The sequence below is a fragment of the Clarias gariepinus genome, chromosome 13 (assembly GCF_024256425.1).
Source record: "Clarias gariepinus isolate MV-2021 ecotype Netherlands chromosome 13, CGAR_prim_01v2, whole genome shotgun sequence".
NCBI classification, from domain to species: Eukaryota; Metazoa; Chordata; class Actinopteri; order Siluriformes; family Clariidae; genus Clarias; species Clarias gariepinus.
The window spans coordinates 5,787,763-5,814,783 of record NC_071112.1 but is presented as its reverse complement, the minus strand read 5'-3'; the positions used below and the strand labels follow the sequence as shown (position 1 = coordinate 5,814,783).

Genomic DNA, 27,021 nt, shown 5'->3' with positions numbered 1-27,021 from the left:
GTTCTTCTTTCTCTAGGTTCTCTCTCAGGTCTCTGCTTTATTTCTCCTGATCACACTCATTGTGTTCCCTTTATCTCTTCTTCACTTTCTCAATCTTCACACTATTCCTCACTGTTGCTTTCTTCATCATTTCCTTAGTTTCTTACAGTTCGGTATTCTCTAGCAAATTCTATTCTCTCTTTCTTTTTTTAATCTCACCATCCTCAGTCTCTCTCTGTCACAATTTACTAGGTTCTGCCCCTAATTTTATCTCTCTCTCTCTCTATATATATATATATATATCTTTAGCTGTGTGTGACAGACGGAGACAGACAGACAGACAGACGCCAGTGTCTTTGTTCCATATTGCACTTTATTTTGTTCCTGAACTCGGTGCAGCTCCTGGAACCGTTCACCATGTTTGAAAGCTTTATTGCTTTTCTCTTTTTTTTTCCACATTTTTTTACACGAGTACATTTTATTACATGATTACACGAATGGGATTTGGGGTACAGTCTCCCATGTCACCGCCGGTAGCGAAGAGACAATACTGATCTCTCTCTCTCAAACAAAAGGACTAGGCGATGAGCTCGAGCTCCACTTCTACTGTACAGTAACATGACACCATATGATATGATACTGACAAGATCGGAATGTACGAAAGAATAAAACAGACTTTTAAAAGAGACAGAGCGATACAAAAAGTAAGTCTACGAGACTTATGGAGTGTGTTAAAGCACCGTCTTTCTCTGTCATGAGGCAGGACAGGCAGGTGAGGTGAGGTGAGGTCATGTCATGTGATTGCGTGACACCAGAACCTTCAGTGGTCCAGGATGCGCAGGTTTCCGGAAACGATTTTATTTTCCAGCATGGAGCCGGCCGGGATGTCGATTCGGTCTCCGTGATTGGCTATGATGATCACGGTTCCCTGTGGACAACAAAGGGTCATAGGTCAGAAAAAACGAGAGCAATTCAGTAAGTTGCGGCGCTGGAAGCTAAAATTAATTATCCGTGGCTTCAGATACAGTAACAGTGTACGCTTTAAAAGCGGGCAGATCGAAATTCATGTGACTTTTTGCTTTTCTACCGCTGACGTCATCAGTGCTACAGTGGCCGTAAAGTGCAAAACAAATTAACAAAACCGAAACTAAAATTAAAAATTAAAAAACAAAATAACAAAACCCAAAACAGAATAACAAAACCCAAAATAGAATAAAAAAAACAATAACAAAATAAAAAAACTCAAAAACACAATAACAAAAGCAAAAACTAAATAAATAACAAAACCAAAAAATAAATAAATGAAAAAAAAAAAAACTAATAAAAAACAAAAAAACAAAACCCAAAACAAAATAAAACATTTAAGAACACAATAACAAAACCAAAAACTAACAAAACCAAAACCAAAATAACAAAACCAAAATAAATTAAAAACCAAAATAACAAAAACCCAAAACAAAATAACAAATTAAAAACCAAAATAACAAAAACCCAAAACAAAATGACAAATTAAAAACCAAAATAACAAAACCAAAAACAAAATAAAACATTTAAAAACACAATAACAAAACCAAAAACTAACAAAACCAAAATAACAAATTAAAAACCAAAAAAAAAATAATAATAAATAAAAAACCAAAATAACAAAAACAAAATAAAACATTCAAAAACAAAATAACAAAAACCTAAACTAATTTATTATTTTGTTTTTTAAATTTATTTTGTTTTTAGTTTTATTAATTTGTTTTGCACTTCTCGGCCAGCGTACATATCAGTGCTAGCAATAACTGCAAAAACGTGTAATAAAATGAGACGTCTGGCTCTCCGTATTCTTCTGCATCTCGACTAACTTGCTTGCCGTCGTCCAGAATGAAATCTTAAGCGGATTTTTTTTTTGCTAAAACCACATCCGTTTTAACATTAAACAAGCAATCACATAAATATATGATGTGTTTTAATTCAATTAAATTTTATCTGTATGGCGCTTTTAACAATTGTCATTGTCTTGGTTTTACACAATCATAAGAAAATTATGGAAGTTTGTATGAAATGTGAATGTGTGTAATTCAAAATGATTAGAGAGTCCCTGGTGGGCAAGCGTCAAATTTTTTTACCTAGAAAACGTGAACAAAGACGTATGAGTGCATGAGTTGCCTGAGGAATTTAGTAATCATAAACGTGAATCGTCATGACGTGCAATTGCAAACTTGATCGACGTGGCCTGTAATGTGAACGCAGCCTTATAGTGATTTCACGAGGAACGTAAAGACATGCTTACTCAAAGTGTGAAGATGGGGAGGAGTAGTACGAGTTACACACACACACACACACACACAAAACTGCTTAGGAGATCAGAATCACTGACCAACAAAAAGTTTTCAAGGAACATTTGGTGTGTTGAAACATTTAACACAATTCTCTTGCAAAATGTATTGGATCAGCCAAGGAATGTCGGACTTTTTTTAGCAACAAGCTTAATGCACAACATATCCTTTTCACACACACACACACACAGGCACAGTGAGCGCTCCAAGTGTTGTCCCTTATTCACTGTGACTAATGAGAATAGACGTTGCACCACATGACCTCACAAAGAAAAAAGTGCAAAAATAATGTGCGTAAGCTGACTATGTTTTTGGTGAAGCCAAAAAAATCTGTCCTGAGCAAACAGTCAAAAATATGTTCCACATCAATTATTATTTCCCAATGACTACAAAATACTTGATTAAAAAAAGTTAAACATGTCCTCGGAGTGAGTGATCAGATACACACTCTTGTGTACTTTACCTTCAGAGAGACATTTTTCCCAAACGTCACGTCTCCGGATACGGTCAGGTGATCCAGCTCCAGCATGTCAGGAATACTCTCGAAGCGTGTCAGATACTCCTGGACCTGTACAGAGAGAGAATTGTACTCAGTCTGCGTATAAAAGTATTAGGGTCAAACCAGGACGTGTAATGAAGTTTCTCATGAATAAAACTGTAAAAAACGACTTCATTTAGTCCCTAATGTAGTCGTGTCCAATTCCTCACCGTCACCAGGGGGCTCCCACATTAAGTCTACTACTACCACTCAGTCAGGAGGTCACATGTTTCCTCTGAACCTACGTGACGCCGCCGACCTCGGAGGACAGCGCTATCCGCTCCTTCCGCATGCGTGACCTTACAGACGCCCCTGATCGGCTGTAGATTAATGTGTGAGCACTAAGTACCTCCCATCCCTCCCCTCTGAGAGAGCTCGGCCAATCAGCTCTCTCTAGACCTCTGGCTGCGAGAGGTTACAGCATCACCCGGGAATCAAACTCCTGATCTCCGCAAGTACTTTGATGGAGAACTTGTCGCTAACTTGCGAAAGAGACGCATCCATTTGTGTGAACACAATAATTCGCCAACACCACTTGCGCGTTACAGGAACTCAGCTGGGAGTTATCGCCACATCCCCCTTACAGTCCTGACCTCATTCCAAGCCATTTCCACATGTTTGGGGAAACATTAAAGGAGTCCGGCATAAGAAGAATGAAGCAGGCAGTCTGATAATAGCTCTGGTGTACTGAGAAAACTTTCTACCTTCATGGTATCCAATTGCATTAGTCTAGCAGGGGATTAAACTGTTCCTACTCTCATAACTGTGTTCTGTTATTTTATACAATCAAAAGTCCTGTTTTGACTCAAACACTCCTTGTACATCAACTACAAGGAAGTGCGCACCTTCCTGGCTTCATTTACAGTAAATCTGATCATCATTCTAGTTATTAGTAAAATATAGATGTGTATAAATAAACAAAGTAAAGTCAGGCTGGTGTTACAGAAGATTTCAGAGCGCAGTTAATTCCTCTTTCGACTTGGGCAAAAAGTTGCCCCATCACTTTTCATTCTTTCGGAAGAAAGAATTTAGGCAGTGAGTGCTTGTTGTATAAATGCAGTCCTGTCCTGAGCTATAGCTGCTGTCTTGCAACATGAAGAGTCCCTGGAGACCAGAAAAGCAGCATTCTGCAGCTTTAATGAGGCTGACCTACATACTGCTGTGCACCAGCAACTACAAAACACACACACACACACACGAGGCCGGGCAGATCCGCACCAGCTACTGAACTAGAGAATTTAACAAAGTATTATTCCACAGCAACTTTCCAACCTTTATAAAGCTTAATTACTTCTTCACAACCATTTTACATTTTTCTTCGTTTAACGAACATAAAAAGCTCTAAGAGGTGACATAAATAATCTCTTTTTCAATATTAAGGTGGCAAATGTTACTTAGCAAGTGAAGTTACATTTCTAAAAGCCAGAAAAAATGGGCCACAATGTGACGTCTAAAAATCCAGAGTAACTCCAAGGCTGAACGTCTCCTGGGGTATTTCTGGTATGCAGCGGTTGGTACCTACTGAAATCGGTCCGAGGAAGGACCACCAGTGAATTGGCGACAGAGTCATGTGGGCCCAAGACTGTGAGCGAAGCAAAGGCTAGCCCGTTCGGGCTGATCACACAGAAGAGAGCTACTGTAGCACGGTTTGTGGAAAAATTATTTCTGGTTATGACAGAATGATGCCAGAACACACAGAGCATCACAGTTAGCTGTGTACGGGACAGAGCGGTCAGAGTGCTCATGCTGCCCCGTGTCCACTGCTGAAAGCTCCTACAACAAGGACATGATGAGCATCAGAAACTGGACCACGGAGCGATGGAAGAAGGAGACCTGGTTTGATGGATCATGTGCGTATAATTGGCTCCAGGATGCACTACGGGAAGAAGGACCCTGGGTCCTGACATTACTTTGACATGGAGAGGTGGAAAGTAACGAATTACATTTACTCGTGTTACTGCAATTAAGTAGCTTTTTTTTTCTTTCTTATTTTTCCCCAATTTTGTCCCTAATTTAGTCGTGTACAATTCCTCCCCGTCACTAGGTGGCTCCCACATTAAGGCTACTACTACCACTCAGTCGGGAGGGCCGAAGACTATCATGTTTCCTCCGAACAACCTGACTTCAGCGGACCGTATCTTTTCGGCTGCTCGCTCACACGCCATTGGAGGCAGAGTAACACACTCGGAGGACAGCGCTATCCACTCCCTACGCATGCGTGAGCTCACAGACGCCCCTGATTGGCTGTAGAGCCGTAATTAATGTGGAAGCACTAAGTACCTCTCACCCCTCCCCACTGAGAGAGCTCGGCCAATCAGCTCGCTCTAGACCTTCAGCTGCGAGAGGTTACAGCATCAAAATCAAATTCTTATGAAGCAAACCCCTGGCCATATTTAAGCAACCATTTTGATTTCAAGCACAAGAAAGGCAACAGCCTTATTATGTTTAAAATGTTATTACTCTTTCCACCTCTGTTGACATGTATGACCTTCCAAAAAATTGTTGCAGATTGAGTATTTCCTCTTTGTGACCAGTGACCTCACAATAACTCACGCTGTCTCACGGAAAAACCATTTAGCAGTGGTTTGAGGAACAGAACAAAGAGTTCAAGGTGTCGACTTGGCCTCCAAATTCCTCAGATCTCATTCCGACAAGTCTGATCTCTGACGGGAATTAAAGGATCTGCTGCTAACACCTTGGTGCCAGATACCACAGCACACCTCCAGAGCTCTTATGAAGTCCAGGCCTTGATGGTTCAGGGATTTTTTTGGTGACACGAGGAGGACCTATACACTATTAGGCCAGTGATTTATAATTTTTTATTTCTTGCCTAATTAATGTGATCAATTTATACATACAAATCCCTGACTTAAAAAAGTGTTCTGTTCTGGGAGCATGTTCGTAAGTCGGATTTGTTCTTAAGTCCGACAAAGTGAGTCTTGTGCGTCCTTGACACATGTAAGGCATACCAATCCACTTGACTAAAATCTAAACGGTGCATCTGTCCCCTTTTGCCTTTTTAACCAAGTCTAAAGAGTCAGCTGACCGCATTTAAATTCAACCCAGGAGGGAGGGACAAAGCAACATGGTGTCTACACGCTTGACCATTTTGTCCCAGAGCTGTTTTCCACTGCATTGGACTGTGAACTCTGTTTTGTTGAGGATTTTCCGAAATTAGGATTATTCACCATCAAGACAGTTTTACAGGACAGATTTTTTTCAACCCCACACACATGTTCCTAATGTTGAGCTAACGTGCACTACCTTGGTGAAGGAGCTGCCCAGTTTGACGTGTGGCGTTGTGGGGAACTCCCTCTTCTCGCTCATGGTCAGAGATCCCGCCTCCAGGCTGTACAGGTTGGACATGACCAAAAGGAGGTCGGAGGTGGTTTTGACCGGCAGGAAGCGGCTACGAGGAACATTAATACCCAGAGCGTGCTCGAAGCACTTGATTGCGGCGCCTACGGCCGTCTCCAGCTGGATCACGTTTAGGCCACCGTTCAGAGTCTGCGAATCGAAGGAACAGAAGAAGAAATATTTCAACTCTAAGAAAAAGGAATAACACCATCAGATTTTAAAGAGAGAGGCAGTGCTTATGTAAAGCGTTTTGAGGTCAGTTTTTAAATTTCTGTCACCTTCGGATTCACGATGATCTCCATGTCCATGGCGTTCTGCTGCTGCAGTCTCTTGATGGCCGCCAGCGAAATCCACAGGTTGTTGGTGTTGAAGATCTTGAACTTAGAGACGGACTTGAACTCGTCAACATGAGCTTTGGGCACCTGAGCAATCTCGAGTAACCTCAGTTTCCCGTCGTACTGAATCAGAGTTCCTCCCTGGAGAGACGAAGAACATCGGTGAGATGTTACGAACAGCTTCTCAGTCCCAGGGCTAGGGTGCACAGATTTTCACTCTGTCTATAAACTCTAACAGTACACTAAAGCACAGATAAATTTTATAAAATGATAAGCTAGGTTTTAATAAATGTGGCTGCTGAACTCTCGATCCTGATTGGTCAGAATTTGTGGATTCATTTTCTACAACAGCAGCTTTCTAGTAAAAATTGTAGATGATAGATTAACATTTGAATAATGATCTGTGGGTTCCTCTTACCTTGACGTCGGCTCTGGTCTTGTCCGTGACCTCCATGACGAACTCGCAGCGTTTTCCGTTGGGTTGGCTCACCAGGTGGTTGAGGATGTGCAGGTCGACGGTGGCACCCAGGTTGTCAATGTTGGACACAAAGATGTACTCCTTGCCCTCGGCGATGAGCTGCTCCAGCAGGCCCGAGTTATAGAAGCTGGCGTAGATGTCTCCGTGTCCGGGCGGGTACCATCCCTCCGCGCTCTCCCCCACCATGCCGACGTCCTTCGCTACGGGCAGCAGAGACTCTTTATTGATCCTGGGATACCTATAAAGAGAAACACAGACACACACACACGTGTGAGCTTTAAACAGTTCCCAGAGCTTCATTCTTCAAAATATTATAAATTGCAATAAGTTACTCCATGATTAATATCGGGATTGTATATTTTCTTCAGGTTTCTTTTGTGAAATAAACATTTATATTTATTAGAGTGTAGAAAAGACATTAGATCTGCACAACAAAAGAAAAAAACTTGAGGTCTTGAGGGATGAGATTATTAATAAGGTAACAGGTATGAGCTTTCTAAGTATATAAAAAAAACAAATATGTTTAAGATATTTATGTTGCAATGTTAAACGGAGAAAAAGAAAACAGCTTTTCCCAAACTGCGACGTGTCCTGCACTGTAGAGGGATTTCATAACATCTGTGTTGGTTAATCTCTCCGATCTAAAACCGGCTTTCATAATCTCCACCAAACGGCACTTTCACACTTCCTTTCACACTTCGAAGATAATTTATTTACAGGAACACTGCAGCCTCGTTTCCAATTAGCTCAGCTCCATTTCCACTTTTACATATCCCGTTTTTTTTTTTTTTTTTTTTATATACTTTGCTTTGTTTAAGTATAACCGGCACTATATTGTACATTTCATCTGATCATCTGTGAATCAAACCAGCTTTTCCACGCTTGTCACAGTTTATCTTGCTTTCGTGTCACTTCTGCACTGTTACTCTGCACTTATGTCTGGACGCATGTTGTCATGGTGACGAGAAGTGACCCCCGGTTTCGAAATAGTGAGAAGGTGTGGTTGTTATTATATATAGTTAACTTGATTTGTTCACATTACAATAAAAATAGGAAGTACAGAACCTTATGGGACTAGGGACATAAATTGTCAAAAGTATTCGCTCGCCTGGCTTCACGTGCATATGAACTTGAGTAACATCCAATTCTTAATCCATAGGGTTTAATGTGATGTTGGCCCCGCCCCCTTTACAGCTATTCTGGGAAGGCTTTCCACAAGGATTAGGAGTGTGTTCATGGGAATTTTTGACCGTTCTTCCAGAAGCGCAATTGTGAGGTCAGACAATGATGTTGGACGAGAAGGCCTGGCTCACAGACTCCCCTCTAATTCATCCCAAAGATGTTCTATCGGGTTGAGGTTTAGGAAGTCAAGTTCTTCCACACCAACTCGCTCATCCATGTCTTTATGGACCTTGCTTTGTGCACTGGTGTGCAGTCATGTTGCAAGCGAATACTTTTGGCAATATAGTTTGTGTGTGTGTATATATATATATATATATATATATATATATTAATTCTGCCGGAGTGAGAAATATAAATCTCTCAATCTGTCGTCACGGTGACGAAGCAACGGCCGGTTGCTGCATGGTTGTGCGTACCTGCTCTGGTTGAAGGTGTGGATCTTGACGCGGTGGTGCGTGTATTTCTGCAGGATCTTCTTGGTGTCCTCATCGGTGTTGAACGAGTTCATCAGGACCAGCGGGACGTCCGTGTTGTACGTCTTGTTCAAGTGCTGTAAGGGGAGAAAATCATTTAAACACGAAGAAATGATATCAGAGTATTAGTTCAGAATATTAAAACATATGTCTCGGCTGGGTTGCTGTTAGTCACATGACTACGCAAAGCAGTTAAACAGTCAAGCACTTTCTCTAAAACATATAATGAAACTTCCTGTATTTATTTTTTTAAGGCATGATTTTGCTGAACACAGTCGAGAATGACGCAATCTCCTCACGCGATTAAGAAATAACTGGAGGTTATCCTGCAGTTTATCATTAGGACACCTGAGGACACTCCTGCTATTATTATTGTTGTATTTTTCAAATCACTATTTTTTTTTTTTAAATAAAGCGATTGAGATAAAAACTGGCACATTGCTTCCTCCCTCAGTGTTACTTTTCTAAGGGATCTCATTGATCTAATTCTAAGGGATCAAACGTTTTTTTTCTGATTCTGGGACGGGGCGTCTGCATGGTAGTGAATTTTCAACCCTTACGTAACTGTGATTACAACCCCAATGATACTGACCCGGAAAAACATTTTAATGATACACATCATGGATTTGTGTAAAAATGATGAATGTTTTTCCGGATCAGTATCATTGGGGTTGCAATCACAGTGAAATTACCTTTCATACCAAATTCCCACATAAAAAGTTTTTCTCTGATTAATTCTATAAAAAGAGATCAAAAGGAAGGGCGTCAACCGCTGCATTGAGGTCCTGATGCACATCTGACCCAAGTGTATAATTATATATATTTTAAAAATCGCAGGATTCCAATTTTCAGTTCAGTGATTCCAGTTTTCTCAACGTGAACCATCACAGCTCGTGTATGATGACGATCTGGATATTTCAAGTTGATGGGAAAGATGCGTTTGATCAGTCAGCTGGAGCACAGCTAAAAGATAAAACATTACCACTTGTGCTTCTAGCCAGAAACATCACAAACAATCATGTATTAACTTTAAATAACTACGGCAAAAATTTTATGAAGCTTCTTTTACGCATCTTTATACATTTAATATTTTTGCTGTAATAAAACAGGAAAATGTTACATTTCCTTTAATACCAGAGCAATTGATTTGATTTTTGAGCTTTACTATTGTCGATTTAGTTCATTGTTTGTCTCGAGCAGCTTTAACAAAAAAAAAAAAAAAAAAGTATTAAAGAAACATTGGAATGGTTGAATAACGTGTGGTGTTGGTGGTGGAAAGATCATGACTCGTACTGTACACATGCCAAACTAATGCGCCAAACTCACATCCAGTAGGTGGCGGTATTGCCCCAAACGCCCATGAAGTTAAAAGAAGAAGCAGCGATACTCTCTTCGTAAATGTGTGTATTTGTGGAAGATTTGCCGTTTGCATTTTCATCAAAAGCTGGAGCTTTTTTTAATGGAATCTTTTAATTTTAAAACGTTAAACATTTGCCTTAGTTTACTGAAAGAATTTCAAGTATAACCGGATTTAGAAGCAAAAACTGACCTAATAAATCAATTAACTGAATAAACCAACAAGTCTGTGTTTTATTTCAGAAACAGACCCCTGTTTTGCATTCTAATCTACTGCTGGAAATGTTTAGAGGAAAAAAAACACCACCGCTGAGATTCCTAAGAGAAAATCATGACCTCATGTGGTGCAGAGTCTTACATAATTATTTATAATGTGTACAGTATGTGCGCTGGCCTTTAGGAATATCTTTGATCGTTTCTGAATTGAATTTAACGTTCTAACCCTGTATTTAATAAATGAACAAACTTAATGCTAATTGCAGGAACACGAATGCAGCCGTGTCGCTTAATGTTATGAGATTTGGAGGTTTGTGAAAAAACTGCGTTATACGGCTAATTTGATTCGTAAGTAAGGAAAAGATGACATTACAAGAAAGGAAGTACAACAAACATATATGACTATCAAATAATACGTATTATAGGTATGACTGGGATTAAGGCCATATGAGGCCAATATACAGTATATTCAAAACAAATCATCCAACTCCACGGGGCCGTTAAAGAAGCTCTTGGGAGGCCAGTGTTTTGGGAGTGAAGTAGGCAGTCAAATCATGGCTCCGATGTACTGAGAAACATTTTCTACCTTAATGGTGTCCAAGCACTAATGAAACACTGGGATAAGTACATTAGTGTAGCAGCTGATTATATAGATACATAAAGGGAGTTTATCTCTCTCATAACTGTGTTCTGTTATTCTATCCTGGTTTGACTTGAACAGCGTTCAGATGTCCTGGTTATTTAATGAGATGAACAGATTGGCCCTAACACGGTGTATTGATTAAAATGTCAGTAACATAAATGTATTCAGTGACCTCAATGCAGTGTCGAAGGCTCAGAAGCTCAGAACAGAGCGTTAGTGTGTAGAGTGAGACGTCTGAGCTGGAGCGGTGCGAGTGTTAGTGAACAGGAACGGCTCATGTGTGGAAGAAATACGCACGGTTCAGTATGTACACTGAACTCACCTTAGAGAACCATGACAGGATTTTTCATGATTTACGCACGCACACACACACACACACACACACACACACACACACACACACACACGAACACACACACACACACACTCATGTATCTGAGGGCTGAATGTTTCAGGTGTGTAGCTGTAAAGAGCCGTACCACAGAGCTCAATATCCTGCTTTAATACCTTTAAAATCCCTCAGTTACAGTCAGGAACACAGCAGGCTGTGTTCTCTCTCTCTCTCTATTTCTCTCCCACACACACACGTCCCCTCTCTTCCTCTCTCTATCTCACGCTCTCCCTCTCTCTTACTTCCCCTTTTCTCACTTTTACTCCTTCTCTCTCTCTCTCTCACTCACTCTCTCTTCTCTGTCCCTCTCTTCTCTCTCTCACTCCCCCTTCTCTCTCTCTTTCTCCATTTCCTCTCTCTTACCCCCTCTTACCCTTTCTCCCCTTCTTCCACTCCCTCTTACTTTCTCCCTCTCACTCTCTTACTCCCTCTTCTCTCTCTTTCATTCTTCTCTTTCTTGCCCCCTCTCTCTCACTCCCCCTTCTCTCTTTCTCTTACTCACCCTTCTCTCTTTCGCTTCCTTTTAATTCACTTTTGTGTTGCATCTCTTATGGCATACCAACATATACCGTATGTCCCCAACTCACTTTGTCAGACTTAAGAACAAATCCGACTTACAAACATGTTCTTGGAACAAAACTCGTTCGTAAGTTGAATTTGTTCTTAAGTCCGACAAACTGAGTCTTATACGCCTTTGACACGAACATACAATACAAATATAAAGCATACCAATCCACTCGATTAAAATCTCTACCCCCTTTCCCCACACTGCCATCATGTGGCCAAAAACAATAACCGAACCTTAGGAAATGATTATCACTCATGTCAAATGCAACAGTGTTGTTTCTGTGCCTTTAAATCACGAAAGCTGATGTTTTCCACTGTATTGGACTGTGAACTCTGTTCTGTTAAGGATTTTCCAAAATTAGGTTTATTCACCATCAGGACAGCTTTACAGGGCGGCCATTTTGTATCATTGTGCTCCCGGACAGATTCTTTAAAACCATTGAGGCCAACTCATTTCTGCCATACACACACACACACACACACACACACACACACACACGCACAATATATCGATATATAGACTTTAGACATTTTATATGTTACACTTACAGACTAAAAATATTGTATATAATTGTAAATTTTTGTATCTGGTGCACTGCAGTGTTTGTTTATCTGTGATTTGTTATCATCTACAAATGTTCATAGAACCGTGGTCCGTTCGCATCCATAACTTGAATGTTCGTAAGTCGGGGACTACCTGTAATCTAATATATGCTCTGTTAACTAAATTGTTTGTGTATCGCGTCACATGTCCTAACACATCGATATTCCCCACCCCTGTTTGTCCTATATTACATCACAGAGGTCTTCACCTCAATCTGCTGCACCGTGAGGTCCAGGAAGGTGTTCTCGTTGCGGACGCTGATGAGGCTTTTCGGCCCCTTGCAGCCCATGCTGGTGCCCAGGCCTCCATTCAGCTTCACCACCACCAGCTTGTTTAAGCTGTTTGCCACGTTCTCAGGTAAACCCTTCTCCCTGATCTTCTCATACGGCTGAATCTGAAAAACAAAGAAATTAGGAAAACATTAAAAAGTGGCTAGTTTAAGTGTTTTTGTTATTTTTGCACATATTAATAATCACACGCATGCATAATAAAGTTGTTAATCAGGTCATTTGATGATGATGTTTAATAAATTTAATGATAAACATGTTTTATTAAATAATCTTCACAGTTCCTTCCTAATGAGAGCATGTCAGTCTGATCAGGGAAAATCGGATCATTTTGTTTAATACACATTTAATTTTCTTTTAATTCTGTAAATCTGCTTTGTAACAATAAGCATTGTTAAAAGTGTTGTACAAATAAAATAAGATTGAACATAACCATGACAAGATTATGTTTCTGAAGAGCTTGATCCAACGACCTCCTGCAGCCTTGACTTACATGTACACGTGTATTAATTAACATGTACATGGTTCGAATTAAACATCTCAAACCATTCAGAATATAATGTATGTCTCTAATCAAACAGTGCATAGCGTACAACTTAAATAGTGTATGTAAATGTAAATGAGTGGGAGTCGAATCCCACCGTGTCCAAGTTGTGCATAAGTAGAGTCCCGCCTCGTCTAAGTCGCACATCGGGTTGAAACCCCGCCATGTCTAAATCGTGCACTGGTCGAATCTCGCCACGTCTAAGTCATGCATGTGTCGAATCTCGCCACGTCTAATTTGTGCATCAGGTCAAATCCCGTCGCGTCCAAGCCGAGGACAAGTCGAATGCCGCCACATCTAAGTCGTGCATGGTTCGAATCCCGCTGTGTCTAATTCGTGCATCGGGGTCAAATCCTGCCGCGTTTAAATCATGCACAAGTCAAATCCTGCCACGACTAACTCGTACATTGAGTCAAATCCTGCCGTATCTAAATCATGCACAAGTCGAATCTCGCATTGACTAATGTGTGCATTGGGTCTACTCTCCGCCGCGACTAAGTTGTGCATTAAGTTCAAGTCATGCACAAGCCGAATTCCTCCGCATCCAAGTCACGCATCAAGTCAAATCCTGCAGAGTCTACATTGCGTGCAAGTCGAATTTTAATTTTACATCATACACATAAAATCCCAGTGTATACTGTACAAGTCAATTCTTCAGAGTAGACTGTACAAGTCAATTGTTCGGTTTGTATTCAACAAGTTAAATCACACAGTGCACGTCACACAGCTCAAATCATATACTGTGTATTACTGTATATCAGTCAAAATCATGCAGTCTGCGTTGTTCACCCCAAATCCTACAGTGTGCACTGTACAGTACAAGTCTTAGCATTGTATACTGTATAAGATACATTTTCCTCCTGTAGAGTATGTATAGTAAAGTGTGTATTTTACTAGTGAGATCATACTGTTTGTGTTGTTTAGCTCACATTCTAGTCAAAGTCTACACATTGAAACATTTTGACTTGTTCTTACAGCTCATAGGTTTGAGTGTGCCAGCTTAGACTTGGACACACTAGCCTTAAAAAAAAAGACAACTAAATATGCTAAGAATGAACTGGTTCCCCGGGTTGTTCTGTTTTACATTATTCTCTCTCTCTCACTCTCTCTCTCTCGCCTGGGTTTCCCAGAAGTCTGTGGGCCGCATGCCATGAGGTTTTATGTTCTCCAGATGTGACACAGCTGAGTCAGGGAGGACGTAAGACGCATTCCCACTGAGACGGGGTGTAGCGACGTGCTCACAACAAACAACACTTTGAATCCATGAAAAACAGACAGCAGGAAGTGATGGGTGAACCATGAGACTCAAGAAACGAGTTTAAAAAAAATAAACATGACAAGAAGGGATGAAATACTTCCATGATGTCAGACCGTTCCTGTTTATACGCATGTATGTATGTGAGTCTTTGCCGGCATACATACACAGCAAGGATGTGCACTTCTTACACGGACACACTTCTGGTGTGTTCTGCACTACTGCACGTTCTCGAGTCCACATTTTCACACCTTAAAACATGCTGAAGAAAGTTTAAAAACTGTTTTAAAACCACAAACTGAATCACACGATCAGCTGAACTTCTCATGAGGTTTTCTGTTTCAGGTTGCGCAATGATGAGAAGAGGGATGCTGCGTTCCACAGAGGAGACAGAGAGTCCCCTACACGCACAGAGAGGAATCGACTGTATAAGGAATGAGCAACTTTGATAAGAAAGTTTCGGTGAAGAAATACGGTAAAGAAACACAAACAGAATAGAAGAATTAAACATGAATAAGAACAATGTTAAGAAAAAAAACCCCAGCAGAAGTCATAACAGAACACATGAAAGGAATTCAATGTCCTGTAAATAGACTGGAGGTTTCCTGGCAGCATGCATGAAACTAGACTATTTAACAAGAATAAATACAAACTAAATCTCATTGAATCCAAAAAGCAGCTACACTAATTGGTCAGATCTTTCGTTGTAATGAGCTCTGGACATTTGAGAAGGCTTTCCTCTAGATTTGTGTACAAGAGCATCAGTGAGACGATGTTTAGATGTCAAGAAGTCTCAAGTTTCAGTTCCGGTTCATCTCAAAGGTGTTCAGTGAGGTTGAGCTCAGTTAGGGCTCTGTGCAGGACCTTCGAGTTCTTCCAGTCCAGCTTTAACACATCATGTCTTCAAGGAGATGGCTTTGTGCACAGAGGCAGTGTCATGCTCGAACAGGAACTGGGAAATTATGATTTACGTATCAATACGTATCATTACGTAATAATCGCCTTCGAACAGTTGATGTTAAGATGTGGCTTCATAAAATCTACTTATGCTCATTGAAGCCTTTATAAAAATATATTTTTACGCTCATTTCGTCAGTCAGAACACGGATTGATAAGATCCCAAGCATGGACCATTCCGGTCACTGTGTTCCGATTTGCTTAGAAGCAGTTTATTTAAAGCAGGATTCAGGATCCGAGTTGAATCATCAACACACGCTTCATGACCTGTATATTAAATGTACACTACCAGTCAAAGGTTTGGACACCCTTTCTAACTTCATGGTCTTTCCTGTTTATTTCCTTCTACACTGTAAAACAATGCTGAAGGTGTTTATCCAAACTACACAATGTTCTCCTTTAAACAGTTGATATTGAGATGTATCTGCTACTTATGCTCTGTAAATCCTTCAGAACGGCTCTAATCTGAGGTAATGTTTAGTATTAATTGGTGATTTCTGAGGCTGGTGACACTAAATGAACTTCTCCTCTGCAGCAGAGGTCAGTTCTGGTCTTGTTTTCCTTGCAGGAACTCTTCCAGAATAGCTGCTGTTTTTTCGTAAGGAAAAACCATTTGTGGTATTTGATAGTTTTAAATAAAATCCATCCAGTATTGTTCTAAAATTTAGAAAATATATCCAAACCTTTGACTCAACTTTTGCAGTCTAGCAGGCTGAGCCATCTCGGTGATGAGAGAGATCGGAGACCAAGCGGAGGAGAGCGGCGCTAAATCAAGTCTTAGTTTAAATGTCACGTATTCCCACCTTGAAGAGTAAAGCATCCTCGCTTTCGTAGTTCAGCTAGTATAGTGACGTTTAAAATCAGCGCTATACTTGTAATAAACGCTTACTTTTACAATATTTAAGTCACTTTGATACAATCTCAAGCGATACACCAGGCGATTAGCGCTGATATTATGATCTCTCCGTCATCTCTAACGGTCATGTCATTAAAGCTTTAGAGCTGTCCTGTTAGCGCTTGGACCGGCTACTGAAAGTGTGGGGTTTGAGATTAATTATTGACGAGTATAATTCAAGCTCGGCCTTTTTCCACATTGAAGTTCTTCCAGAGTCGTAAACTTCAAACTGAATGAGGCAAAGAAACACTCTGTGTGTGTGTGTGTGTGTGTGTGTGTGTGTGTTTAATGATTCATGGCTTAACTAGGGACCATCCTAGAAAAGAAAATCCTGCTATGAATTTCCTGGAGTATAACCACATCATTAGCATTTACTTGATTTCTATGTTGGCTTCCTTCAACAAGGTGTGATAGAAAGCTGGACCCGGACAAGTGACCAAATTCCTCTCATAAGTAATGGCACCATTTAGTTTGCTTTTATTTAAGGGGGAAGAGGAAAAAAAAAAGAAGCTTGACGTTTGATGTTTTTTTTAGGCTTTGATGCCTATTAGACATGTGCGAAATCGACACTAAGATAATTTTAGTTTACTTAAATTTTATATATATATATATACTTTTTTTTTATATATGTGAAATGTGTGTGTGTGTATATTAGTCCAAGTACTGGAGAAACAGATACGTCTTGAGTCGTCGTTTAAAGATCGTCTAAGTCATGCAACACACACACACACACACACACACACACACACACACACACAATCCCCACACACAATCCCCACACACAATCCCCATGTTGGATTTCAAAAAAGGTGCAGTACAATTTCTATTATTACTGAATAATTATCCCCAGATAACAGATAACATTAGATTTATTCACATTGTTTTGTGTTTAATCTGTTGCTCTAAACACCACGCTTTCCTTCAAGTATGGGCTTGATGAGGGCGCGGCTGTGGATGTTGTGGGAACTAACATAAGTAAGTAATTAAGTGAGTACGTATTTAAAAGTAGGTAAATAATTAAGTATAAGTAACTGAATAAGTAGAAAAGTAAGTAAAAGTAAGTACAGGTAAATAAGTAAGGAATTAAATAAGAAAGTATAAGTAAATAAGTAAGTATAAGTAAATAAGTAAGTTAATAAATAGGTAAGTAAGTATAAGTAAGTAAAAGTAAATAAGTCAGTAAGTAAGTTATAAGTAAGTAAGGAAGTATAAGTAAGTAAATGTAAATAAGTCAGTAAATGTAAGTAAGTAATACGTAAGTATAAGTAAGTAAGTATAAGTAAGTAAATGTAAATAAGTCAGTAAAAGTAAGTAAAAAAGTAAGAAAGTAAATAAGTCAGTAAAAGTAAGTAAATAAGTAAGTTAGCAAGTAAAAATTAACAAGAAAAAAATAAGAAAATCATTGAGTAAGTAAAAGTAAGCAAGTAAGTAAATAAGTAGCGTAATTAGACACTGTGCCGGCTGTGTGTGTGTGTGTGAAACCTTCATTCACAAACACACACATGCGCACAGAAATAAAGGCAAGAGACACACACTCTGCTCTCCGAAGAAACTCTGTCGCAAATCTTTTCAGAGGTAAGGTGCTGGGTCATTTGTTTGTCTGTTTTACTTTACAGCAGTGATTCTGTTAGTTTGCGCTCACACAAGTGTCTTTAGCGATGTTTATTGCTTTTTTTTTTTTAGATAAAACAGTGTAGCGAGAGAGACGTTGATTTATGACCTCTGTTTACGGAAGTGTAGTCCAGTGCGGGAGATGCATTGTGGGTAATGCAGTCCGGTGTGTGATTTAAGTCAGGATATTGAGCCTGAGTTTTGTTCTTCAGTAGTTTTTTTGTTGGATTTAAATGCAGGATCCACCCGAAAGTTTGTACTATAACCTGACAATGTAGAAAATAAAAGAACGGGCATCGACGAGTTTGTCCATCTCATAATTACAAGAGCATGGATTAACGAGCTGTTACGCTGTCGCAAGCAACATTAAAAAAAGCGGAGAAGCTTTAATAATTTAGAACAGAACAACAGTCTTTCCGTTAATGTGTGTGTGTGTGTGTTTAAACGAGAGAAGAAAGTTTTAATGTGTAAGATGAGGAGGAGGAGACAGGAGGGGCTGAAAGCAAGAGTCTCCACTTACTCTAGCCTTACACACACACACATACACAGCGCCTGCCAGAATTTATTTTTAACTTTTTTGAAAGGTAACGTGCAGGTTAATTTGTTTTATTTTTACTTAATATTTTGTATTAATTATTATAATTTTTTTTGGGGGGGCTGTAGAACGAATAATTTAAGTTTCCATTATTTCTTATGGGAAAATTAAATTTGGTTTACGAGTGTTTTGGAATACGAGCCCACTTCCGGAACGAATTATGCTCATAATCCGAGGTTCCACTGTACAGTATATATACTGCATATATTGCATAAACATTTAAAATTGTGATTATGCTTTAAATCCTGCTGTTTTTCTCAGGATGTAAAAAGCATATAGTTTATGTAATCTGTAATTTGACAGATTATCAAGTCAATTGTTATTCAGTTTTGTTCCATAGTGGTTTGTTTTGTTTTAAACAGACTCTAACTGGACTTTCAGACACTATATTCAATACTGGGTCAAAATACTTAACGAATAAAACATTGTTCCGAGTGTTGATTGGTTTCCAATAACATGCATGCCTCAAAGTGTTGTTATTCCTCTTACATCGCAGAAAACTGATTATGTTTGACTTTTTTAAAAAAAATTATTTATAGTCATTTAGTTGTTTCTTAACATTCAGTTGTTCCTTTATTATGTCTCTCAAACTAAAGACCAAAAAAAAAAAAAGTTGAGTTAACCTTTTATTTGTCACAAATATATTAGAGCACAGTGAAGTCGTTTTCTTCACGTATCCCGGTGTGTTAGGAAGTTGGGATCAAAGCCCAGAATCCAGTAAATAAGTACGCAAATAAGTATAAAAAAATAAAAGTAAGCAAATAAGTAATTTAGTAAGTAAAAATTAACAAGTAAAAGTAAGGCAATGTAACAGTAAGTAAATAAGTAAGGTAGTAAGTAAGTAAGTATATACTGTAAGTAAGTAAAAAAAGTAAGTAAAAATATGTAAATAAGTAATTTAGTAAGTAAAAATGAAATAAAAAAGTAAAAGTAGGAAAATAAATAAGTAAATAAGCTCCTAAGTAAGTAAAAGTAAGTAAATAAGTATGTAAGTTAGTAAGTAAGTAAGTAAAATTAGTCAATTAATGTACAAGGGGGTAAAAAAAATCCAAAATCAAAAAATAAAATGAATGTTTGGGGCCCGTGGTGGCTCAGACACTTAAGGCTATGGGTTACTGCTTAGAAGTTTGCAGGTTCAAACCCTGGCTTCATCAAGCAAGGCCCCTAACCCTCTCTGCTAACTGGTGGCTAAATCATGGCTGCCCTTACGCTCTGACCGCAGCTTCCTAACTGAGATATGTGTAGAAATAAAGACTGTAACTGTGCTGTAATATAATATACTACGACATATTAGAAGCATTGATAAAAACCTGTGTTTGGAGCGAAAGCACGAGTCAGAACAGAGCCTTATCAACATACACCCACACACACACACACACACACACACACACATCTCTCACTTTCACTTCTTTCCAGCCATATGCAGGACATGAAGCACCTCAGAAAGATGACAGAACAGCACAAACAGTACCGAGTGTAAAACTCAGTCCTGAGCGGCGTGTGCCGAGATTGCGACTTATTCTTAACCACACTTTATAGATAACACGCGTTGCATTCGCACGCAATAAAGAGATCATAGACACCCCCCCCTCCCCCTTAACATCCTTTTCCATTTATATATAGCGTGTTTGCTTTCTCGCTAATCTGTCATTAAAGGCTCATGTATTACCTTCTCTGTTTATTTTCACCAAAAATTAATTTAAATGTTAGGTACATTTACACTGGGCGTATCAAAGCCCTCATTTATTGTATATTTAAGAGCAGTGTCATCATTAGAAATCTAAAACACACACACACACACACACACAAAAAGATGAGGTGTCTTTTCTGTCTGTCTGATCGTTTAACGTGCCTGATTAAAGGAAGAAGGAAAATATTTTCTGGAAAACAGACAGGCAATGAGAGTTCAGCTTTTCAGGTTGGGCGAAGGTGAGTGAGCACTCAACTCTAGTGTTGCCAGTTGTGTTTTTTTTTTATTATTATTATTATTATTATTTTTATTCTGTTTTTAGTGCCAGCTCTAAGCCTGGATGGAATGGGAATGTTAGAAAGGGCACCTGCTCATGCTGGTTCGATTCCCGAGTGGTGCTGTAGCCTCTCGCAGCCGGGGGCCTGGAGAGAGCTGATTGGCCGAGCTCTCTCAGCACCACTTAGTGCTATCGCAATAATCGCGGCTCTACAGCCAATCATGGGCAAAAAGATGCGGTCCACTGACATGACATGGTCCAGAGGAAACACATGAAAGTGTTTGGTTCTAACTGGCTGACTGGTAGTAGTAGTAATAGTAATAGCGTTAATGTGGGAGCCCCCTAGTGATAGGGAGGGGAATTGGATTCGACTAAATTAGAAAAAAAGCTAAGGAAAAAAGCAAAAAGAGAGAAAAAAGGGAAGGGATAACTCTCTCTCTCTCATCCCTTACCTCAGCTGCAGAATTCCCACTCTGGAAAGTAGTGTCGCTGTTTGCTTTTTTAATATCATTCCGCCTGTATGTGTATCACGGCTCTCGTATGCGTTTAATAACATGAGCTCGGTGACATCACTCCAGGTCATATTGAAACCCGGGCTTAAAAATGAAGCAGGAATGAGCTTACGCCCCACACACACACGCCGTTCCTCACAGAGATTATTACTGATTTTTTTGTTTGTTTTTGATTAAAGGAAAAACTTTAAACATGAGACACATGAACAGGAACGCTCCGTTTTAACATCAGGAAAAAGACATCATGTCATAGCTTTTGACTGTATTTTTATTCAAAGAATGATGATATTTATTATAATTAATAGTTTAGGTTTGTGAGGAAAAGAAAAAAAAGGGTCTTTTCTTACCGAGTCTTCTGGAGGTCTGTTGATTTTGGGCCACTCCACTGAAGGTCCTTTCACCTGCAGGAACCTGTGGAAGAGCTTCCTGAAGCCATCAAAATCCTTCTTACAGATCTGTAGGGGGAAAAAAAACAAAACGGAGGCAGAGGGATTTAGAGGCAGTGAGTTGTGATGTTTAATTTGTTTTAGGGTCTAAAGGCAAAAACATGAATCAATCAATCAATCGCTGAACTGCGGATTATAACAAAGGAGGAACCTGCAGGATGTTTTCATAAATCCACAGTAAGACGTGGCATTCTCTCATGTGCTTTTGATTTTAGTTTTTTATTAATGAATTTCTTTGTTTCCAGTACATGAGCACTAATCCTGCCTAATCCGTTCATCATTAAGCCGGTTATGAAAGAGGCTTTGCTTTGTAGTTTTTACCCGCCATCTGACACTCGAGATCATCTTCAAACATCATCACGGCTAAAACCAGATAAATGAGGTCAACACGGTGGATGTGTATGATTTAAACATAATGGACTCCAGGACATACGGTTTCAGCAACAAGAAGATCAATAGGTCAGATCTCGATGATGATGATGATGAAGCTCCAGTCAATCACAGCTACAATATCAGCCAATCGTAGATGTCTGCGAGGTCGTGCATGTGGAAGAGGCCGGATAGCGCTTTCCTCCGAGTGCGAGATGTGTCTACCTACAGCTACTGTATGTAGCGGGCCTGTTCCAAAGAGACTCTAGACTTTCTTTTTTTTTTTTTTTTTATAGAATATCGACCAATTACAGCCTGTTGCACAAGTAACTAATCATTAATGTGTTTTTTTGATTGTGTCTCAGATTAATAATTTGTTGGAATTATGCCCGCTTAAAAAAAAAACTATTGGTGACTCAGTGGTAGGTTCGATTCCCAGCCTAGATGTGTGTGGGCGGCTGGCGTCACGTGGTTCAGAGGAAACACATGTGAGCGTCTTCGGTTCTCCCTGACTGACTGGTAGGAGTAGACTTAATGTGCAATTCTTAAAAATACATATATTGGAATATTGGAAAAGGAACCCTTTTCACATATTTTGGGGATGTCCTAAAATTAAAGGTTTTTGGAAAGATTTACATAAAGTATTAGAAATTATTTTAAACAATACAATTGATTTCAGTTTTGAAGGACTTTACATGGGCCTGGTGTCAATGGTCTCCTGGGAGGGGAAAAACAAATACTTGTATGGAATAATTCTTGCTTCAAGTAAAAAAGCTATTACTAGACGCTGGTACAAACCTAATCCGCCACAAATACAGGGTTGGATTGATGTTGTTTATAATGGAGAAAATTACTTTCAGTATGAATAACCCAATAGATCTGTTTGTGGAGTTTTGGTCTAGGAGTATATAACCCCTATTTAACCAGATGTTTTTCTGTTATAGAATCTGTGTTTTATGAATAGGTATTATCTATACATCCCGTCTTCTGTAAATAGTTTTTTTCCCTTTTTTTTCTATAATTGAGAGATAACCCAAAGAGATATATTAACCTGTTTCATGCCATGAAGAGCTTTTTGATAATATACAAGCTATATCTGTTGTAAATGTGACAAAACTTATAAACAGATGTATTGGATTGCATCTCTTTTTAATAAAAACTTAAATAATTTTTTTTTAAAGTATCATCAGTGTCAAAAGTTTGGACACAATTTGGGAATTATTTTCAAACAATACTGGAGATTATGTAATTAAGTAACTAAAAACAACAACAACGCAACAACTGAAGGTCAGCTGTTCCGGATCAGTTCTTGCAAGAACAGTATCGTGTCGAGTGCATTTGCAAAACCCATCAAGCACCATGATGATGAAACTGTCCCTCATGAAGACCTTCCCAGGAAAGCAAGACCAGAACTGACCTGAGCTGCAGAGGGGAAGTTGATTTAGAGTCACCAGCCTCAGAAATCAGAAGGTGAGAGTTACAGTAGAAGGTGTGTCCAAACTTCTGACTGGTAGTTTAGATTTAATATCAGAGGCCTTGGATCTTTCCATGAAGTGTGTGTCGATGATCCGATTCGGATTCTGCATTCTCTATACTTGTCTCTCTTTGTTTCACTCCTTTTCCAAACTCACTGTTTCAGTGTCTATATTTTTAAATAAGCTGCCTCTGAGCCAATCAGAATGCAGGGACCGGAAAATCCACGCTCGGGATCTTATCAATCCATTTTATGACTTCAGTCATATTTATAAGGAGTGATATACTGTAACAGTTAAAATAAAAAATAAACACCTAAGAGCTGAAGAGGGCTAGGTTATATTTTAGTAGTTAGCTACTAACTGCTAGCCTAGCCTTATTTACTGTCGATCTTAAAAATGGCGCCTGATTGAGTTGAGCAGAACTGGGTGGAGCTGAGCTTGGAGCCAGCCAGAGGGAGGGTCTCTTGGAATACGAGGTCACATTAGGGAAGGGAGAGGGGGTGTGTATCTGATAGGCCTGTTTAAGCCCCGCCCAATTGAAAATTGGCTTTCTTTTTTCCTTAGTAATTTTTTTTCTTAAGACCGATCTGCTTGACTAAAAATGCCTAAACGGATATTTAAAGCGAAAACTTTGCATTATAGGTGCCCTTTAAATACTGTAAATATCCAGTTTTATTTTCTCAGTCAAACCTTAAACCTGCCCCACCTTTCACTCGTGTGCGATTCTCTACTGTTCTGGATTAAACCGCAACCTGACTGGGTTTAGACGTGACACGACGGAAAACGAGGCGCGAAAGGTGGGACGTCTTGACACAGGACACAGTGTAAATGTCACGGATACATCACGTCAAAAACGATGACACAGTGCAAAGGCGGTGGAAATCCCACACACACACGCAGCGCACTGCGTCAATTCTTCTTCGGGACTGTGTTTGAGTTAGCAGGGTGTGGACCGTGTTCTGCAGTATCCATCTGGCAGTACATTAATGCATAAGAAATGTGTGTGTGTATGTGTGTGTAAGAGAGAGAGAGAGAGAGAGAGAGAGCAGGGTGGGGTTGAGGGGGGACTTAAACTCTTACAGCTTACACACTGGTTTAGTTTGTGTCACTACGGTGATCTCTTCTGGAGCTCATTAGGAAGGAATGAAAGACACACACCATTGTCTAAACACAGGTTTGGCCCGGTTTTACAGTGTGTGTATGCGTGTGTGTGTACACAAGCAGTGCGATCTGCTCTGCTTCTCTTCCTTAATACATTATTCATGTTTCGTATGTATTACATTATAATAAGCCAGATACAAGTTATGAGAGAGGAGCTAAAACTTTTGCTAATCCGAGCCCGAACCCAACAGATGTATGGTCATTTTCCCCCACGCCGAGCTCGGTTATTTATAGCGAATCATTTTCAGCCCTCGGCTCATCGTTTCGGCGACTCGCGGCTCCACGGTTCACGGCTCGATCCCGAGCTCGGGTTACCGTCTGTTCAGAACCGTCTGGTGTCCCCTCCGTGTCCCCTACCTGTCCAAAACTGCTTCCTGTAGACTCCTTGGACCTCCTTTAAACCTGGACGTAGCTTGATTAACTCGTTCTAGGTGCTAAAGTGTGATACTCCGTGATGGACCTCATATAGAGTTTAATCCCACAACTGTTTCCTTTTGATTAAGGTCCAAGTGCATTTCACTCCAGACTTTCTACCCTACTTATGTACAGTATGAGAAACTGCTAACGTTTACCAAAGTCCCCTAAAGTTCTCGACCCAAGCGCAGAAAAGTGTATTTAAAATGATAAGTTACAGCCAATTCATGGTTTCTGGCATTGCAATGCAGAATACTGACTTCAGATCAAGAAACAAGTGGCGTTTAGTCCGATTCTGTTTATCTTCTCGTTAGTTTTAAGACATAAATAAAAATAACCAGATTTATTTAAGAAAAAATGCCTAATGATTTAAAAACTTTGTGCCACCTCCATACATCACTTGGGTAACGATGATGTCATTTCCACCACTGGAAATCCTTATTCTCTGGAAAAGCTCCGGATCCACTGATGTTTCTTACTTTTGTTCTTAGGATACATTCACACCAGCAGAAAAAAAGCCTTTTTGTTTGTTTATTTTGGAGCAATAAAATCCCCCTCCTGGAGCAATTACTGTACTTAAAGCCACAATTCTCAAAACGGACTCCAGAAAGAAGAAACCGAGTCGAAGCTTTCCAAAACCACGGTCTTAGCCAGATTGTGTGTCGTTCACTCCTCATTCTTCAACGTTCATAAAACGAAACCACACTACACCGCAAACTGTGACATGTACATCATGAGACACATAAGACATTAACGCATTACTCATAACCCGCAAAGTGACTGCTGGGAAACTTAAAAAGTGTGTGAAAGTCAAAAAGAAAACTAATGGTACAAAATATTGACTTGGACACAAGCAAGACTTAGTAATAAGGCGGTTATTATTATATATTTTTTTCAGCTACAGAAACAGAGAGAGCCAGGATGCAGGATCTGAGTTTATGGAGAGGTTTCGCAAACGTGTTTAATACGAGACCTTTAAACCTGTTTGATTTGAGGAGATTACGAGGAAAGCATTATCTCTGAACACAACACACAACACTGTACCTGTCTGATGTTTAATGATTAAACGGCGCATGAGTCATGGTGCTGTGACGAGTTCAATAAGCCGAGCGGACGCTTTTATCTTCACGTCTCTTTATTTTATGTGTGTGTTTAGCAAATAGCTCGCTTATTACAGTAGGGTCTAATTAATGTGCTTCCGCTCACCTCGATGTTTGCTCCCTTAGCCGTGCTCGTCAGCTTCTCCAGCTCAGTGTGCATGGAGCTCTCCAGCTGCTGACGCATTATTTCCTGAAACTGAGCCATGGACCTGTCCGGCGGCACCGTCGTGCTCACACCTGCAATCACATCACATCACATCACATCACATCACATCACATCACATCACATCACATCACATCACATCACATCACATCACATCACATCACATCACATCACATCACATCACATCACATCACATCACATCACATCACATCACACATGAAAGCGCTAAAACTTCAGTTCAGTCATTTGAAGGAAGGGAGAAAAAAAAGCGGTTAATCTTCAACTATCTGTCATATTTGTGGCACAATAAACTAATGTCCATCCTGAAAACGTCTAGACAGAAAAAAAAAACGATCTCCTCACCTCGTGTGACCTCGAGACTGTTTTCTTGTATAAACAGGTAAGAGTGTCTTCTTATTTAATCACTAGATGTGCAAGTGACTTCCTTCGTTTATGTGCACTCACAAGCACGTATTAAAAATAATAATAAAATTTGTACAGCGCCATCTATTGAATTTTAAGATTTTTTTCAAGATCGATTTTTTTTTTTTTATGATATAAGGCAGTTTTTTATTTAGATTTCTAAGTAGCGCATCTTCTCTTCCTGTGAATCGTTTGCGATGAAACAAAGCCTATATGTTACCTCTGGCTCGGCCAAATAAACACGTGAAAATCTCATAAAAATTTGTTTAGTAGTTTTTACTTGATGTGGGCACAAACAAACAGACAGACAGACAAAAACGCCAAAAAAAAAATCTTGACGTGTTTTATTACTTATCTTACGTCCCAACAAATTATTCTTTCGCACGACACGGCAACGTTTTTAT

At 39.6% G+C, this 27,021-nt stretch overlaps 1 protein-coding gene across 2 annotated transcripts in view; it reads right to left on the bottom strand.

Moving 5' to 3' along the window:
• Nucleotides 1-332: 332 nt before the first annotated feature.
• Nucleotides 333-27,021, bottom strand: part of ugp2b (UDP-glucose pyrophosphorylase 2b) — a 33,003-nt gene continuing 6,314 nt past the window's right edge. For both annotated transcript variants that reach the window (XM_053510511.1, XM_053510510.1), the window contains exons 2-10: nucleotides 26,138-26,268; nucleotides 21,414-21,521; nucleotides 12,652-12,837; nucleotides 8,610-8,743; nucleotides 6,952-7,249; nucleotides 6,477-6,674; nucleotides 6,106-6,348; nucleotides 2,767-2,871; nucleotides 333-907 (exon numbers count right to left, since the gene is read on the bottom strand). In XM_053510511.1, coding sequence (XP_053366486.1) covers nucleotides 800-907; nucleotides 2,767-2,871; nucleotides 6,106-6,348; nucleotides 6,477-6,674; nucleotides 6,952-7,249; nucleotides 8,610-8,743; nucleotides 12,652-12,837; nucleotides 21,414-21,521; nucleotides 26,138-26,236 — 1,479 coding nt within the window. In that variant the 5' untranslated portion in view covers nucleotides 26,237-26,268 and the 3' untranslated portion in view covers nucleotides 333-799. The remainder of the gene's footprint in view (nucleotides 908-2,766; nucleotides 2,872-6,105; nucleotides 6,349-6,476; nucleotides 6,675-6,951; nucleotides 7,250-8,609; nucleotides 8,744-12,651; nucleotides 12,838-21,413; nucleotides 21,522-26,137; nucleotides 26,269-27,021) is intronic.